This window comes from Diplotaxodon limnothrissa, linkage group LG17 (assembly GCF_057381915.1).
Source record: "Diplotaxodon limnothrissa isolate DT_005_m linkage group LG17, D_limnothrissa_male_GT1.1, whole genome shotgun sequence".
Lineage (NCBI taxonomy): Eukaryota > Metazoa > Chordata > Actinopteri > Cichliformes > Cichlidae > Diplotaxodon > Diplotaxodon limnothrissa.
Window position 1 is genome coordinate 40,474,422 of NC_140612.1, and position 17,246 is coordinate 40,491,667.

General features: G+C 42.8%; 1 protein-coding gene across 1 annotated transcript in view; it reads right to left on the bottom strand.

Annotated features, from left to right (window-relative positions):
• The window catches only part of rfx2 (regulatory factor X, 2 (influences HLA class II expression)), a 29,681-nt gene extending 13,190 nt beyond the window's left edge, over positions 1–16,491 (bottom strand). The window contains exons 1-7 of the mRNA XM_085375917.1: positions 16,376–16,491; positions 6,736–6,844; positions 5,700–5,789; positions 3,573–3,655; positions 2,225–2,495; positions 1,072–1,146; positions 110–291 (exon numbers count right to left, since the gene is read on the bottom strand). Of these exons, the coding sequence (XP_085232043.1) occupies positions 110–291; positions 1,072–1,146; positions 2,225–2,495; positions 3,573–3,655; positions 5,700–5,789; positions 6,736–6,843 (809 nt within the window). The 5' untranslated portion in view covers position 6,844; positions 16,376–16,491. The remainder of the gene's footprint in view (positions 1–109; positions 292–1,071; positions 1,147–2,224; positions 2,496–3,572; positions 3,656–5,699; positions 5,790–6,735; positions 6,845–16,375) is intronic.
• Between the last annotated feature and the right edge of the window lie 755 nt (positions 16,492–17,246).

A 17,246-nucleotide genomic window follows, 5' to 3' on the forward strand; every position in this document is an offset into this window, starting at 1 on the left:
TTAGCCCGGTCCATCAGCAGGTTACCAGTGCCTATAAGCATTAAGCATCATCAAATCTATAATGGTCATGTGATTACCGTCATCAGCATCTGCAACAACCTCTTCCTACCTGGTGCCGAGGCGGCGGGTCCTCAGGCCCATAAAGACTGAACGGATGAGTTTGCCGAAGGAGGCTGCGTTAACTGGGTCCAGTTTCTGCTCCTGACAGTGCCGCAAGTAGTGGTTATAGAGGGAGGACCGGGGCAGGCTAACTCCCTCCGCTGTCTCGTAGTTGTCCAGAAGCCATTGCAGCTAAAAATACACAGAAGACAAGTCACAAAAAATAAAAATAAAAATTAGCGCTATAGTCACCTGGTGAAGACACGTCACAAAACAGACAACACGCACACGGTAGCCTGTTTTAGTTTAGTGATATAAATACCAGAGACACCACTGCAGCCCCCCCCCCCGTCTAACTGTATTCTTCAGAGAACATAAGCGACTACAGCATGACGAACAGTAACTAAGGAGAATGGCTGAAACTGAAGAAATAATCAGCAAAATTATGATTTGCAATATGCAATCCAATAAAATACATCAAAGTAAATTTATGCAAACAATATAGCAAAAAAAAAAAAAATTATGTTAAGAGTGAAGGAATCTACACCACAAATGTCCTCATGCAGATAAAAACCTACCCAGAGATATTATGTGAATCTCATTCTTAAGCCTTATTACACCTGACGGGCAGGACGAAAGCTGCACTGTAATAAAATCTGAGTGTGTGTCTCGCTGTACTTAGAAGTGAAAATAACAGAAATATTTGGAAACATCAGTCGACTTAAGTACATGCAGACGCAGAGCATTAATGCACATGTACAAGATACATAACTGAGGAAAGAGTGATAGCAAATGCAAGTTCAGATAAAGAACATTAAGTGTGCGTGTCATTGAGACAGTGCAGAAGCAGATTAAGTAGCAGTGCGTTCATCTCAGCACACGAAGAGCACACAGCCCACAGATTCAGCCACGGCTTTCTTTCCTTTTTTTCCCCCTCACGTCCTTTTCAAAGAAAGTTCCTGGTTGACTTACATGGCTGTTGAGCAGGCTGCTTTTGTGACTTGCAATTCCTTCAGACTTTTGGAGGTTTTCAATCGCCATTTCAAGCTAAAGAAAGAAGAAGCATGCAAAAAAGAGAAAAAAAGAAAGAAGTGGACACAGAAGGGGGAGGAGGCAAGAAGAGATTGAGAGACAGAAAAAGGGAACAGAAATAAGCAGGGGTATATGAAGAAAAAAAACAAACACACACACAAAAAGATAAAGGTAATAAGACTGTTAGCGAGCAGCCAGATCTCTGCATTTCTATTAAAATCAGTCAGTGTTGTAGCCAAATCTATTACTGGCTGACAAAAGCATGCAAATCAAGGGACTCATAGGGTTAAGCTGCTCAGTGAAGGTTTGCAGTCAGACACTCTAATGTATGCAAATAGGAACCACAAACAGGGGTCGCAGGTCAGCTTAAGGTTTTCAGCAACAGGTCAACAATGCCTACCACCCCGCAGTTTATCAAACGATGTAGCTGAAAAATATTTGAAGAGCTAAATGGCAGACAGAGTAAGCTGTGACTACGACTTAAGCAAAACCGTCAGTGTAGAAAAATACGCTGACATATTAGTCTCTCACTAGACAACGAAAAATAATGGAGTCCAACTGGCGGGCAAAGTGAACGACAAAACCAGGGACATTCTGTTGAGCTGTAGAAGAAAAATCAAGTCAAAAAAGACTTGGTAGTGCAGCCAAACTGGAGACGGAATAAAAGGAAAAAGAAACGGGCAGCGGTCCAAGCCTTAAGAAGGCTCCCGAGGGCTCTTGGCCAAATGGTAATGAGCCCCAAGGGTTGCTTTGTTTCGTAGGGCGCTCAAGTGCCTGTGAAAACCTCTGAAACAAGGCAGTGCTGAATTATTTAAGCCAATGTCCCGGTTCTGCGGGCTCACTGGCCTGCACCACTCTGTGCGTTACTACAGAGCTAGGAGGCCCCGACTCAGGCTGCAGGTTCCTGGGAAACTGGGTGGTGAGTTAGGACACAGTCTATCTCAGGTAGTGATGAAACCTACCAAAACTATTATTTAGACCCCCCCCCAGACTCTTTCAGTCATTAAGTATTCATTTTTGCTTTGTTATTAATCCTGTTCGAGTTGGTAAACGTGCACCAGAATAACAGCACAGCGGGATGGCTGTTGCTCACCATAGCCGAGGAGGAACGCGACGAGTGCGATATGTGGTTGCGGCTTCCCTCCATATTTCCGCCGTGGATCAGGTAGGTGCTGCCGCTGGAGATGATGTGGCTGCTGCCCACGTCCATGGTGATGCCTACCATGCCATGAGTGGGCACGCCGCCGCTGGCAGAGGAGACCACCGTGGTAACATGACCTCCACCGGCCTGAGAGTCAAAGTAGGGCCCGCCACTGCTTTGCCCGTACAACTGTGCCTCGGGGTTGTAGGAGTAGGCTGTTCGGCTGCAGAGAGGCCACAGAAATTAAAGAACATTTGATTTTCAGCTCTGCCTGCAAAGAGGAATCTTTATGCAAACGCACGGGGAAACAACAACAACAACAACAACAACAGTATTGTTAATATACTACATAATTGTGTTGACATCGGCAAAAATTACCGAGGTCGTGCAAATATTTCGCTTTGCTAGAGTCATTAAATATCAAAGTGTGGGATAAAAGTCGTTTAGGCATCAGTTACCTTTAATGGCACTTTGATCTGAGAGATATTTGTTATAAAGTAGTCTGGACAATTATTTGTATTTTTCAGGCCCCTCTTCTGTGGAACCAGCTTCCAGTTTGGATTCAGGAGACAGACACTATCTCTACTTTCAAGATTAGGCTTCAAACTTTCCTTTTTGCTAAAGCATATAGTTAGGGCTGGACCAGGTGACCCTGAATCCTCCCTTAGTTATGCTGCAATAGACGTAGGCTGCCGGGGGATTCCCATGATGCACTGAGTTTTTCCTTTCCAGTCACCTTTCTCACTCACTATGTATTAACAGACCTCTCTGCATTGAATCATATCTGTTATTAATCTCTGTCTCTCTTCCGCAGCATGTCTTTATCCTGTCTTCCTTCTCTCACCCCAACCGGTCGCAGCAGATGGCCCCGCCCCTCCCTGAGCCTGGTTCTGCCGGAGGTTTCTTCCTGTTAAAAGGGAGTTTTTCCTTCCCACTGTTGCCAAAGTGCTGCTCATAGGGGGTCATATGATTGTTGGGTTTTTTTCTCTGTATCTATGAAGCGCCTTGAGATGACTTATGTTGTGATTTGGCGCTATATAAATAAAATTGAATTGAATTATTTGTCTTATTCCTTTTATCCAGCACCGATTTAGACATAATCCAAGATGACTCCACGTTTGAGATGGAGCCAAATACGTGCAGCGCTGTGTCTGTGTGATTTAGAAAGCAGTCCTCCGGGTTCTTTCACTGACAGAGTCATTGTAGTAAATGTGTTTCAGTTTCACAATAAATCTTTGTCTGCATTTTTTTAAAAAAAAATTTTTATTCCCCATTTGAAAAAAAATGCAGCACGACTCACATTGTTCCATTGGTATAAACCGCATCTCCACTGTCTCCAACATACTGGACCTGTGACGGGTAGACATGCTGCACCTGCTGCACCTACATGGAGATCACAGTACAATGAAAGCAGCGATCAGTGGAAACAGGCCTGAGAAGATTTCTTATTTATTTATCAGAACCAGCTGCAATCAAGTGGGCAACAGGAAAAAATAAGATAACGGCATAATTCTCTCATTGATGCAGTCTCCCACAAACCCATGGGAGAATGCATCAACACAACTTACATCCATGTCTGTCCACACACATAGTAAACTGCATGAACTGAAGAGCATTAAATGACCTTTGACTACCAATTTTTAATCAGTTCCATCCTTGAGTTTAAGTGAACGTCTGTGCCAGAAACTAAAGGTGATCCTATCGCTTTTGCAAGAATGGAAGAAAATTAAATCACAGTGACATTGATACCTGACTGCTAAAATCAAATCAGTTCTTCGTGGAGTAAAGACTTGTGCCAAATTTGTGGAAATTCCCTCAAGGCATTCAAGACATATTCACAAAAAGCACCGTGCCGCTGACAGCTGTTGCAGGCATACAGACAGAGTAGATTAAAACATACACTTTGCATTCGGTGAAACAGTACGAGCGGATTTCAGCTCGAACCAATGAAGACATATCGCACATGTGGTTTCGCACAGAGTGAGCCACGATGTTGCAAAATGGAATGATAGCGTTCCTTCTTCAAGTCTTTGTTTATCTTGTGCAAATCTCCCACTTTACCTCTACCAAAGCACTCCACCACTCTTGACAGATGGTAAGCCGCGCTCCATCATCTTTTCGTTTATTCTACATCTCACAGATGTAGAAAATCTTTGGGCCAAGCACATCAAGCATTTTTCCAATTTTCTGTCCGGCATGTTCTTATGCCCATCTTAATCTTGTCCTTTCATATATTGCTTTTCCTCTCTGACTCTGCTCTAAATGTCGCCTTCCCTCTGTTGACAGTGAGAAGGCTGTTTTGTGGGTTTCTTTAATGAAGCTGTGAGTCGAGGACCTGCAGTTTGCCCATTTCTTTAACTAGAGACTCTGATACTTGTCTTCTTGGCCAGATGTCCACTACAGCCTCCTACTTCACTTTCTCGAAAGCCAGCACAAAGATTTTCATCTCAACTCAAACAAATTTGAAATTCTAATCTAAAGATTAATAAGGTTTTTGCATTAGAGCTCACTCTGTACAGTGGAACACAGGAGACACAGCTGCAGAAAATTAGACAGACATAGTTTAAAACAAAAAACTAATTACTGATTACATCCCATTTACAATGCTTCTAATTTTAAAGTCACGTAAATTAAGAAACTTTTCTTCCAAGAATGAGAACATTTCTAAGTGACCCTGAGGTTTTGAGTGCTAATGAATGATGCACTGAATGATAAAGATGAAGAGTCCTATTTGCGATCAGATGACCAATGGACAAATCACATTATAGTCTAGGATCCAGAGCTACACGTAAGCACAATGTAAGCATACATAGGCAACAGAAAAGCCAAGAAAAACACTGTCATCACCACACACACACATTCAAAACTTGTTCTTTTATCCAGCAGGACAAATAACAGTTTGAAATAACATTTTCATTTTAAAAGCCGCCAAGAGACATTTTATAGGTATACACATGTTATTCATGTATACAGCCAGTGGACCAGGCTCAGCCAGAGAAAGAAACTTTCACACACCCATGAGGAGCACAGCAAGAGGAGAAATGTGCTTAAAAACAAAAAATGGGCTGCCATGCTAGAGAGCGTTTAAATACACAAAGGTGGATCTGTTACCAATTTGGTTGTGTACTTCCTAGTTTGTTAACTGAAGACCAAAGCTGAAGCTCTTCGGACTAAATTTCATTATTATAAACATAAACTGTCACCTGAACAGGACCTGACGAATAACTAGTATTTGTAAACGACAAAACTAAGCCGTGGTCAAACAGGGGACACGGTCGCGTTACCAGTCTGGTATTCTGGATGTGCGAGTCATTTAAAATGTAATCTTCTTCCTACTTTATTGTAAGACTCCACAGGTCTTCAGCCGTCAAGTCAAGCGGTGTACATAATGTCAGAGCACAGTACAAGTAAGTACAGTACTGTGTACCTGCTGAGGGACCTGTTGAGCCCTGGGTACTGAAAGCTGCTGTACTTGTCCTCCCTTCTGAGCTGAGCCTGTGGCTTGAACCAGCACTCTCTGTGTGAATACGAGACATAACTGAATTACATAGATGGGCATTTAAAATTCATACAAACGCATTATTCTAAACATGCAACAGTCAACACAATAACAAACATCTTCATCTATAAATGTCAGGTTTACATCTCTTTTTAATACAGGTTTTGAATATAAAGTAGCAACGATAGCAATAGACAGACATAAAAACAACACGACAGAAATTTCGACTGTCATTTGCGCTTGCGCTGATAATTCTCATTTATCTGCAGCCTCGAAACATTAGCAAATTTGATGTACTGGTCTGGCAAGACAGAGAGAACTCATGGCAGAAGCTAATAATGTAAATTGATACGAGAGGCATCTGTTGGCAGAGTGGACGGTAGCGGCTTTATTTGCTGACAAGTTACAAATTGGAACCACAATTTAAAAATACATTCTTATTGCCGGTGCTGCTGGACAGGGCAGGGTTTAACCTGCTGTGTTAGGGTGGGCTTTTAGAAATAATACGTGGGCAAAGCAGGACGTCGCTGTAGTCTCAGTCAAGAGACAAACCGTGCCAGTCCTCATCAGATTTTTGTCATACAATTCCTGATGAAATGAGCTTAAAGCACTTAAGTTAAAATAGCATTTAGAGCACTAAACTCCTCCTTTCTGTGCACCAGTTAGAGCAAGTTATTTGTCCGAGTGTGTGATTTTTCATGGGCAGTGTAACCGTGTGCGCGAGCAGACAGGTCTGCCTGCTGCAGCTCTCTGCGCTGCACACCCAATCAGAAGTTATAAAAGGGATCTTCTATGTTATATTTCCATTGGCATTCCATGTAACGTTAGCTCCTGGCTTGGCCTGGTTTCCAAAATAACTTCTCCCTTATACTTAACATTTGGAAAGAGATGGCACGGAACAGTTAAGTCATGACAGACTTTGTCCTATCATCACAGTAGCAGCAGGGTAGATATATTATCCTACCTGCTGAGAGGCTGGGACAGGCTGTACCACCGGAGCCTGGGCTGATGATGACGTCCGCAGCGCTGCCACGCTGGTCGTGGTTTCTGACCCTCCCTCGGAGTTCTGCATGCTGGGAAGCATTAAGGAGAATCAGAAAAGACATCACCAGAAGTCATTTTCTACCAGACTGAAGAAATACCCTTCCAGGTAAAATTTAAAAAAAGAACTTTGAAAGAATATAATATGAGCACCTTAGTAAATAAACACTCTTACATCCCATCCCTACTCTTGTGGAGCCACCCGGGGGGGGGGGGGGGGGGGGGGGGGGGTTTCTAGCTTTACCAAATCACCACCTTTAGTTTTAATCAAAGACAAGATCAATAGGCCAACAGTATTACTGACACACATCGTCCTGCTGACAGAGGAGACCCAGGAGGAAAAATTACAGTAGAGGAGTTGAAGTTACCAACAGGACTGAAGTGCTTCGTGGGGACCAAACCCATTGCCACTACTCTGCTTTCGACTGGGTGACAATGTGCACAGCATAGCAAAGGGGAGCTAAAAATGGAGTGACACAAAGGCTCTCTTTAAAAAAAAAAAAAAAAAAAAGGACAGAGCAAGAGCGGGAGCAACAAGGCAGGGACAAGAGAAGAATGGGAGGGGGGTGTAAAAAAAAGCCCCAAAAGAGAAAAATGATGGGGGGAAAAGATGAAAATAGCAGTGGGGTTCGAGCCCCTGCCAGGGTCCTGATGATATCCAGTGTTTGTTTCAAGCAAGAGCTGATCTCTGAGGGCTCCAATAATCCAGCTGATATGAGGAAATTCCTCAATGCTTTGTAAACGTTTGTCGGTTGCTATGGTGAGGAATCTGTGCCCCCCCTCAGCTCCCTCCCCACAAACTCACCCTGACTCCCACCCCCACGCCTTCATGTTCACTCCTCTATTTTAGCCCCCTTATAAAGCTTCTGCACAGGAACTTTCGAGTACAACCACAAAGAGAGTAGGGGGAGGATGATTTGAATAAAGGAGAGGGAGATACGGGGGGGCTGAACTGAAGAGCAGGCTTTAATTTAAAGGCAGAAAATGTGGGGTAGCAGGAAAAGTCAGTAGGGGAACAAGTAGGTAGTGTTCAGATAGAGTGTTATAGCCAAGGGCCGCAAGACACAACCTGCTCTAGACATGCTGCGATTAGTCATAACACACAGCGTGCGCAACAACGTTATTTTAATTCACTTGAAGAGACCTGACAAAAACCACTCTGTCTGCAGTAATCTGCACACTGAGTCATTAGTGCAGCCACACACGTGTCTTAGCTTTCTCAACGCTTAACTTTCAGGTAAGTCAAAAGACTTCGACTAGTAACTAAGGGGTTGTAAGTGTGCCTTAGAGATTAAACACAAACTTCAAAACCAAACTTGAACTTTTCTGTGGACGTGCCAAAGAAAAAAAACATTTGGAAAAACTAGCAACGCGAGAGCAAAAACCTGGATCAGTGACACTGTTGATGGCAACGAGGAACAAATACATTTAACTAAAAAAAACATGAATATCACAGATACACAATCTCCACCACGCAAAGCCGTGACATTAAAAACACAGACCATAAGGATAAATGCTTCACTACAAAATGATAACTAGAAACAGTAAATCTCCAGCAGACCAGCTAAGGACTGTATCGCACAACGCCTGGCACTGTCCCTCATAAGTACTTGATCAAATGTTAATTACAGCATTTAGAGCTTACGGTTCTTTCACTCTGTAAGCTATTTTAATGCACTTTTAAAAACCATGAAGGAAACATAACTTTGTTTAAGATGCAACACTTATTAATAACACACAAAAACCCCAGAAAACAAACACAAAAATCCATCATAAACAAAAATAGACTTTTTAACTGTTACTTCTCAGGTTTTGGACACCGAATGTAACTTGGCAACATGTAGAGTTTGGGGGATAGAATACCTTTATGATAACAGATATGGGTGTGCCACTAGTGACAACTTCCATGTGTGCCAGAGGCAAAGACAGTGTTCTGCTTACATGACTAACAGACTAAGCGTAGGAGGCCTATGTTGAAATTCCTGATGTGTGTCAATCACAACTGAAACACCAACCTAATCCTAAGTGTTGTATGAGTCTTTCTTTTGGGGGCATGCTTCTGACTCAGACAGAGACATTGTCCTTTAAAATATTTGAAACATGTAAAAGGACCAAATGTGAACAAATGACAAGAATCTATTATTAAAGAGCACCAACGGGAAGCAAGACAAACCTCAGGAGCTTCTTTATGCCATTAATGAGTGGACGGCACAGCAAGGTGGTGAGCAAAACAAGAAAAGGATCATTGACCTGCGTGTTTTTGTCTATGAAGGTGCTGACTTAAATTAGATAAGGTAAACTGCGCTCAAATATTTTTTTTAAAAATTAAAAAGAAAAAAAAAATCACTGAGTTGGTGGGAAAGGAGAAAGTCTGTGGCTCAGAGGAGTCTGTTTAGCGTTCGAAGAAGGTTAAAAGCCACACAAAATCCCCACCAGCAGCTCTGAAAGGCACAAAGGTAGAGCCCAGCAGGAGGGCCAGCTCGCTGCTGCAAACCCACTACTTATGATGGGCTACGGTCAGATCTTTATGCCTCCTACTCAGAGACAACTTCACACAAAAAGTCTGTTTTCATGTCAGGTCTGCAAGCCTGGTTTATTTCAAGCAAAGCCCAGATAAGCACTTTACAACATTACACAAAGAATCCCTGCTTTCAGGAGATACCAGAGTTTTAAAAGCTATACAGAAATAACAAAAGTCACATGTTAGGAACCCTGGAGGCCTCCCAAACTGTCATTAATAATCAGGCCTATATTGCCAACAAAATTTAAACATCTGTCAGTGACAGATCTAACTTACACAGGGCTCAATCAGAGAAAAACACATACAGATGTTCAATTAAAAGCAGGAGCCCGCAGTCTTGGCTCATGTTTGCACTGGCCCACATTGTTTGCAGAGCAACAACGGTTGCTAGTGGCAACACCGTCCACTCCCGTTTCCAGGAGCCTGTTGCTACGCAACCAACAGAATACTTCCCAAACCAAACAATGCCATCCCCCACCTGATCTTTCTATCTCACGCTAAGTAGAAACTTACAACAATAAATAGTGTGTATGCTATTAATTTCAGACGGCAGGGGACATGGAGGCAGAGTTATTTCTGTGCTGCAGTCATAGAAAAATGTACAGACTTTATGCTGGTTAGGATTAGGTTGACTGCGACATGACAAAGTGCTGTTTTCTGAAAACACTCGGTGGTCAAAAGGAGGAGGGCATGTTTAGGCCGTCGAGGAGACAGGAGTCCATTCGTCAGGGTTAGCTTTACACTCATGCCACCCAAAAACAACACATCCAAACCACGCTCAGTCTTTGTCCAGGCAGATGACAGTAAACAGCTTGAACCGAGCAAAACTTTTTCCAACTCGGTGGAAGAGAAAATACAGCATAAGTAACACTTGTTGTGTTTGAAACGGAGGATATTTGTACAACCCTGCATTACCTCTCTACATCTCTCCAGAATGAGCAACAGGTCTCTCTCAGGGCTTTTAACATACACTCCCCCAATTTGGGGACTCATTTAGTCAGCGACATCATTTCAAGCAAATTCATTACAATCTGTGGCTTTGAAAAAGAAAGCATTGAGCTTTTCTTTGATTTCATTAAAAGAACTTATAAGATCACACAGGCACACGCGCTCGCACAAAGAGCGAATTAAGATATGATAAGAGATTTCCACAACAGAGGCTGTTCTTCAAGCCTGTCTCATTAATTCATGGCTAATCCAATCAAAGCAGCTCTTGGGGTCTGCAGATGGCAGAGTTTAGGGAGAGCTGGGAGGGGGCGGGTGGGCGAAAGAGAACGAGAGACCGAGTGAGAGAGGGAAGGAAAAGAAAAAAGGAGGCACCGGCCACTATCTCTGATGCAAGCACACTCCTCCCCTCCCTAGCTCGCACCTCCCCGCCTCTGGTCATCAGTGCAACCTGTCCACTCCGTCACCATGTGTGCTGCAGGCATGACAGCCACAGAGAGAAAGATCAAACTGTTGCCATGGAGACTGTGTGTGTTCGCCTATGCATTACACTCACAACTTCCTCCCCGACGCCATACCTCTTCTAACCCTTTCCAGATTTCCATGCCCCCGCCCGAGCCTTTTATCCTTGCCATTTAACATCTGAAGATTAAGGCTGAGGATCTGAAAATGGCACATTTTCAACAAAAGTTCAACTGAAAGAAAGCAACACAAGACAGGGAAGCGGAGCGAGACAGTCACAACTGGGAAATGTAATCAGAGTACCCTCTCGTGTGTGGGCGCCTCTTTCCTTCGAGAGAATTTAGCTAATGTGTTTCAAGGCTGCCACACCGATAACACAAAGAAGGGAAGTTTACTCGAGTCACCTGGCTGCTTAAGAGCAAAGGAGGCTAATGACTACAGAGTAGAATCTTCAATAATACCAGTTTCACTCATGTAACAGCAAGACTTAAATCACATCCTCCTGTCAGGCCTGCAAAATGCTTTCATTTTGTCAAATTATAGAAAACATGAGAAGCTACAGCTGTATTTTAGAAGCTTTTTTTATTATAATGCCATTTTGTCATTGAGATGCAATATTAAAAATCTATAGATACACTACAAAAATCGATTCATGTTTTCAGTTCTGGTTTTTTAAGGAGGAACTGGAAAAAGGTGACATATCCTAATGCTTAAGTTGGTCGTGGATTTTCACCTTCTCTGTAGCTACACTAAAATACACAAATCTGGTTTTAGGTATTCTGTTATAACAGGTGTGTTTCAAACCCGTGCACTTCCTTTTTTTCCTTCAGGGAAGCACATTCTCTGAAGATTACCTCAGGTGCTGGCAGCAAGCTTTCTCAATCTTGACCGATGAACCTGAGATAAGCCTCATGTTTCACTTGAGCAGTCTACCTTCTTGGCAAGCGTTTGCGCCATAGAGATCTGACACCAAGAATCATCGTACTGTATGTACGCGGGGCACTACTTGATACGAAATAATGAGTCATCAGTTAATGCTTTAAATCTGAGACAGATCCAAGTGTCTGTTGTTTATGTAGTGAATACTACACCAGGCTGAGTGCTTGCCATCAAAACACAGATTTAAGTGTTTAACGCATCCTTTGCCTTCTACACATCTACACATGACTAACACATGGCAAACAAACAAGAACAATTTCAGTGCACTTTGGCCCTCGATTCTCCAGGTCGTGACCTGTCTCGCCAGTCTTCCAAACGGCTCCAGAATGCCCCAGGTTTAATCTGGGCAGAGATCGGCAGATTGAGGTGGTCATTTCATTCACTATATTTTCTATACTCACCATTCAGTGACTCTTAGTGTCCTACGAATAGGGTCATTGTTATCCTGGTGGAGAACACTCCCCCACAGGACAAAAATGTTTCATCACAGGATAAAGGTGATCACTCAGAACAGCTTTGTATTGACTCACAGTGACTCAGAGGTGGAGTGAAACCAACCTGTGCCGGGTTACTTCCACACACAACAACAAAATAAAGCCACCGAAGCCCCTCACGCTAAGGGTTTTTCCTTTCATTTGTCAGCTCTTTGGTATAAGTACTATACATACAGCATATGTAGACAGGTGTACTTTGCATGCAACAGTTTGTGCCAGACTACTGGTTACAGATAATAATCAGTTTTGTAACAGTACAGTTGCCACATACCAATATAATTAAATGATTTCAATGTAAATTAATTTAAACTGCTTGTCCATCAACACTGGACAACTTACTTAAATTGTATGGTAAACACAGAACAAACAGTCAAACTAACACACTGCTAGGCCTGCTGCCCTACCTTACAATCTGCAGCGCTCTTCTGTCAGAAAACACGATACCACCAGCACTGAAAAATCCAAGACTAACATTTGCTCTCCATTTAAGATAAAGAGTAGAAAAGGGTCTTCTAAGATAAATAATGAGATCTCACTGTAAAAAAACATCTACCACTTAACAGAATCAAGAATGCTTCCACCAATGAATGCTCTGCAATCGTTGCCCATTAAATCTTATCATGTAAATGCTTCTAAAAAGCATTTCTGCCTAAAAATACTGTTTGAAGGCCTCTCAATCAAAAAGACTACCGTTAGTCTTGGTTCTGGTTGTTACTTTGTAGCAGGTTTGCACTAACAGAACATGTTCTCTTTTATTCAAATAAATATCCCTTAACAAATTAGCACTAAAAAAACCAAAAAAAAAACCAAAAAAAAAAACCAGGAAAAGTGGGGAGTGAATGGGGGGGGGGGGGGGGGGGGGTGTCTGCTACTATTCTGACTCAAAGGAAGGGGGGGGGGGCAGTCTTTGTAATGCAAATGTGACTGCCTTGTCTGCTGTTTGCGGCAGGAAATTTAATTACCAGTGTTGTAGCTACGATACAAACAGGTGGAATGCTAAGAATGCCGCTGATGACACACACACACACACACACACACACACACACACACACACACACACACACACACACACACACACACACAGAAAAACATTTCATTTCACAACGAGTTTCAACTTGTTGTCACCACACGAGGGCCAATCAGTGGCAGCATTTTTCAGTGTGGGATTTGTTTCTTCGTATCCTAGCAGCACAAGTCTCCACTGATTTCCAACAGCTTTACAGCTGGAAGACTTGATGCAAGTCAAGAGGATACTTAAAACAATTTTCCCTATCAACAAATCTTATAAAACAGTAATGGCAGCACATCAGTTAAAATGAATGAATTATGGCGCTTATGAAATTAAAACATTTCATGTGTACAAATGGCACTATTAATTTCCACTTAACAAGCCCCGCGAGGCATTTGTTTCTTAGTTCTTCTGCTTCGCTCTGTGATATCCTGACATGCTTTTGACTGCAGTTATGGGACAAGCCATTAAAAGTGGTGTTAAAAACAGGGGGGAAAAAAATCAGACAGTGATAGGTTTCGAAAGCCAAACAGTTCACTTATCACACTGGGAGGTAAATGTAAGTCTGCAGGAATACGATCAACTGTAAACAGCACCAGCAAAACTCACAGTAGTGGTCGGGTCAGTGTCTGTATCTGAAGCTAGCTATTGGATTGAGAACTCCTCCCTGGGGCAGCATTGGGGCCTCATTAAGATGGGCTAAATACAGCATGAGCAAGCACACGCACACACCACATACACAGGGAGAGAAAGAACATGTGACTTAAAGCTGTGTCAGGTCACCCCCCTGCTCAAGAGACCACTGCAGCTGTCCTATTGATAGCTGAACTGTACTACAAACACTCAAAATGGCACACAGGCAACAGTGGACACTGCAAAAAAATAAATAAATCATACACGCAAGTCCGGACATGGCTTAAATTAAGGCTATGAGAGACGAAGGAAAGCCTAAAAAAGAAACATTAATATCTCTAAATCACACCCCAATGTAACACTTACGGTTAGCGATCTCAGGGTGAAGGCAATGTCAATAAAGCCAAGTGTGGTCACTGAAATTCAGGATAAAGACAGATGGCAAAGTAAACTACATCAGAAATTAAAGCAACATGCTAATTAATAATTTCCACACTTTACAAGCTGTGCAGTAAACAATTCCCAAATAGCTCTCTAACCCCCAGCTGCTCTCCACTTTAATTCTCTTTGCTGACCTGCCTCTGTAGGCTGAAGCTATGCACTCCTACCACAAAGAGGGGGATGAAAATAACCCGATTAAAAACACTGACTTTTAAAAGAATAACACTTCACCCCCCTCCCCCGGCATGCTCCAACCCCTTTCTTTCCACGACTTGGGTGTATTTGTATATCAAGTTGCCATGTAAACATAACAGTGTCATGCTCAATTGGGGGGGGACACGCACGGTTTCAGCGCAGTCATTTATTTATTTTCGTTGTAGTTGTGGGAAGTTGTCTGACCAATCAAACATAAGCTTCCCTCTCTGACACACAGTCCGAAACAAGTTCATGCACACGTGGTTCATGAACATTATATTTTAACATACCTCTTTTTGACCTAAAGAAACAAGATATTGGTTAGTCACTCAATCATTCAGCTCAACTTTCCAAAATGAATTCTTCATCCAAGGATTTTGTGTGTGTGTTGCCAAGTTTATGGATCATTGCAAAGAGGGCATCAATTAGTGAAATTTTCATGGTGCAAAGATGCTTCCTGATGCTTCAATAGCAAACACTACAAATGACCGAGCACCTGACAACTGTCTCGGAAAAGACAGTTCGTTAGAATTAATGTACCTCGTGGGACAGGAAGAAACACAATCCCAAAAGCGGGGGGACGTCTTTGGTGTGCAAAGACCTGGAAAACCAGTTACAGACACAGTCTAAAACTACTGAAAATCTCTTGCTTCCTTTGTTTCCTTTAAATGCTACAGCACAGATTGATATGCACCTTCGGCTCTGCAGAGGGATCAAACAGCAACCCTAGTGAGACCTTCTGCTTGAACAAAGAGGCAGTGGCACTAGGAACACCTTGGCCATTAGCACACAATTTGCTTCTGAATCTGATCAGTAAATAAGGCATTGTCAAAACGGGGGGGGGGGGGGGGGTGTACTCCAAATTTAAGAGTGGGGAATAGGTCGACTACATAAATCTAGTCATTATAAAATGCATAGCGGTATATCGCATGCACTGCTTTAAAAGCACGCAGAAAACAGCAAATTCAACGCTTAGTTTCTCATCCAAGACAGCTACATAAAAGAACCATCATAGCACCACCTAGCTGTAATATACCCCCTTATTCAAGCCATTTCTCAAACATCACAACTTTTTCTACTGAAGTTATATTTTGGTATCAGAGGTCACAGAGTTTGATTCATGACGTGATTTAGTAGTGGGAAAAACCAGGGGAAGCGTCAGAATTTGGTGTAGTAACCCCGCCGGCAGAAGTTGATCAGTGGTTAAATGTTCGATATTTTTCATTGCTTTTAAGAGAAAACTTGCGAGTGAAAAGTGCTACGAAAGAGCTGCCAAGCTCCCGGAAGAAATAAAAGTTGTCACGGTGAGAAGATGCACGCAGCGGACGTTGGTTACGGTTAGAGCAACATAACATAACTGCCGCTCGTGCTAAAGGCTAGCTAGCTAGCCTTTCCACCTGCTTGAATCCGATTCTGGGAACGACGAAGTTTGCCCGTGCTGTGGCGAACAACACACAGCCGCCGTCAACAACGCCACACGAACTAACGAGAGAACTTGCACTCATGGCTGCTGGTCGTCCAAATTAGCATTAGCTGTAGCTTTGAGCGGTAGCTTCACCATCCATCCCGCTGATACTGAGCTGGAAGTGCGTTCAAACCTCGCAGCACACGGTACAACGTAGCAACAAGTGTAAAGTGATGCTGAATCGATTTGGAGTTGAAGTAACGATGACACGGAGTATAATGTTAAAGGCAGAGTGTAAAACAAATTAAGTAGGATAAAAGGAACGGATCCCGGGCTAAAGGCTGTCGCCTGCAACTGGTAAATGTCAGTCAAATGAAGAGTGGAAAACCGTTCTCAACTTGGGGCGGATACCACAAAAGAAGGGAAAGTTGTGTTGTAAATAATCCAGACCCCTGCTAACACGTTCGACCTCGAACTTAGGATTCATTTAGTTTCTAAATTCTACAAACGTATAGTCACCTTTGCCTTGAGAAAAGTTGTGCCCTCTCTCTTTCCACTCTCTCCCTCTCGCTCGGTGACTTCCAGATGCTGCAGCCGCTGTTGCTGAGTGTTGCGCCCGTTGGTAAGTAACTGTCTCCACGGCTACAGTCACTATAGCGCGACGGGGTCTCGAGGCAACTGTTGCTACCCTCAAAAGCCTACGTCAGGGCCCTCACTATCCAAGGGAGGGGCCAAAGAGACGTGTTCCGCCCAGTTAAATAAAGCTGTAAATTCATATTGAACCACTGGGAGGTGGTCTTGGCTCAGGAGGTGGACAAGTATGGAAGACCGAAGATGCCGTGGTATAAAATAAGGGTGAAAAAGGAGTCAATAAATTAATTACAAAAATGAAATAAAAATACATTAAATGCTTCAAAATGTAATTAATTTAATTTTCTGCTTATATTCCCAAACTATTTTTTTGCTATACTTTTTAACCTTTTATAAGATTTGTAATTTTAAAAAAGAGTTTCTGAAAATAACAGGATCAAACAGAAGTGTTACGAAGTGGGAACCTTTCCACACTGTTACACTGACTGTGTTTCAGCTCATTCAGGGCTGTTGTAATGGTGACGCTGGAGTAGAGTGAAGGTGGATGAAATGAAATACCTGGGGTCAACCATCCAAAAACAACGGACAGAGAATACAGGCTGGGTGGAGTGGGTGGAGATGAGTGTCAGGGGTGATTCGTAACAGAAGAATAGAAGAAAGAGTGAAATGGCAGGTTTACAACAGGGGTCGGCAACCCTGGGGACGGGTTAACTGATGGCACGACCATAGCTGGATTGGCCATCGGGCATACCGGATGGTGATTTTTCGTTTTTATGGGCCGATGATTTATTTATTTATT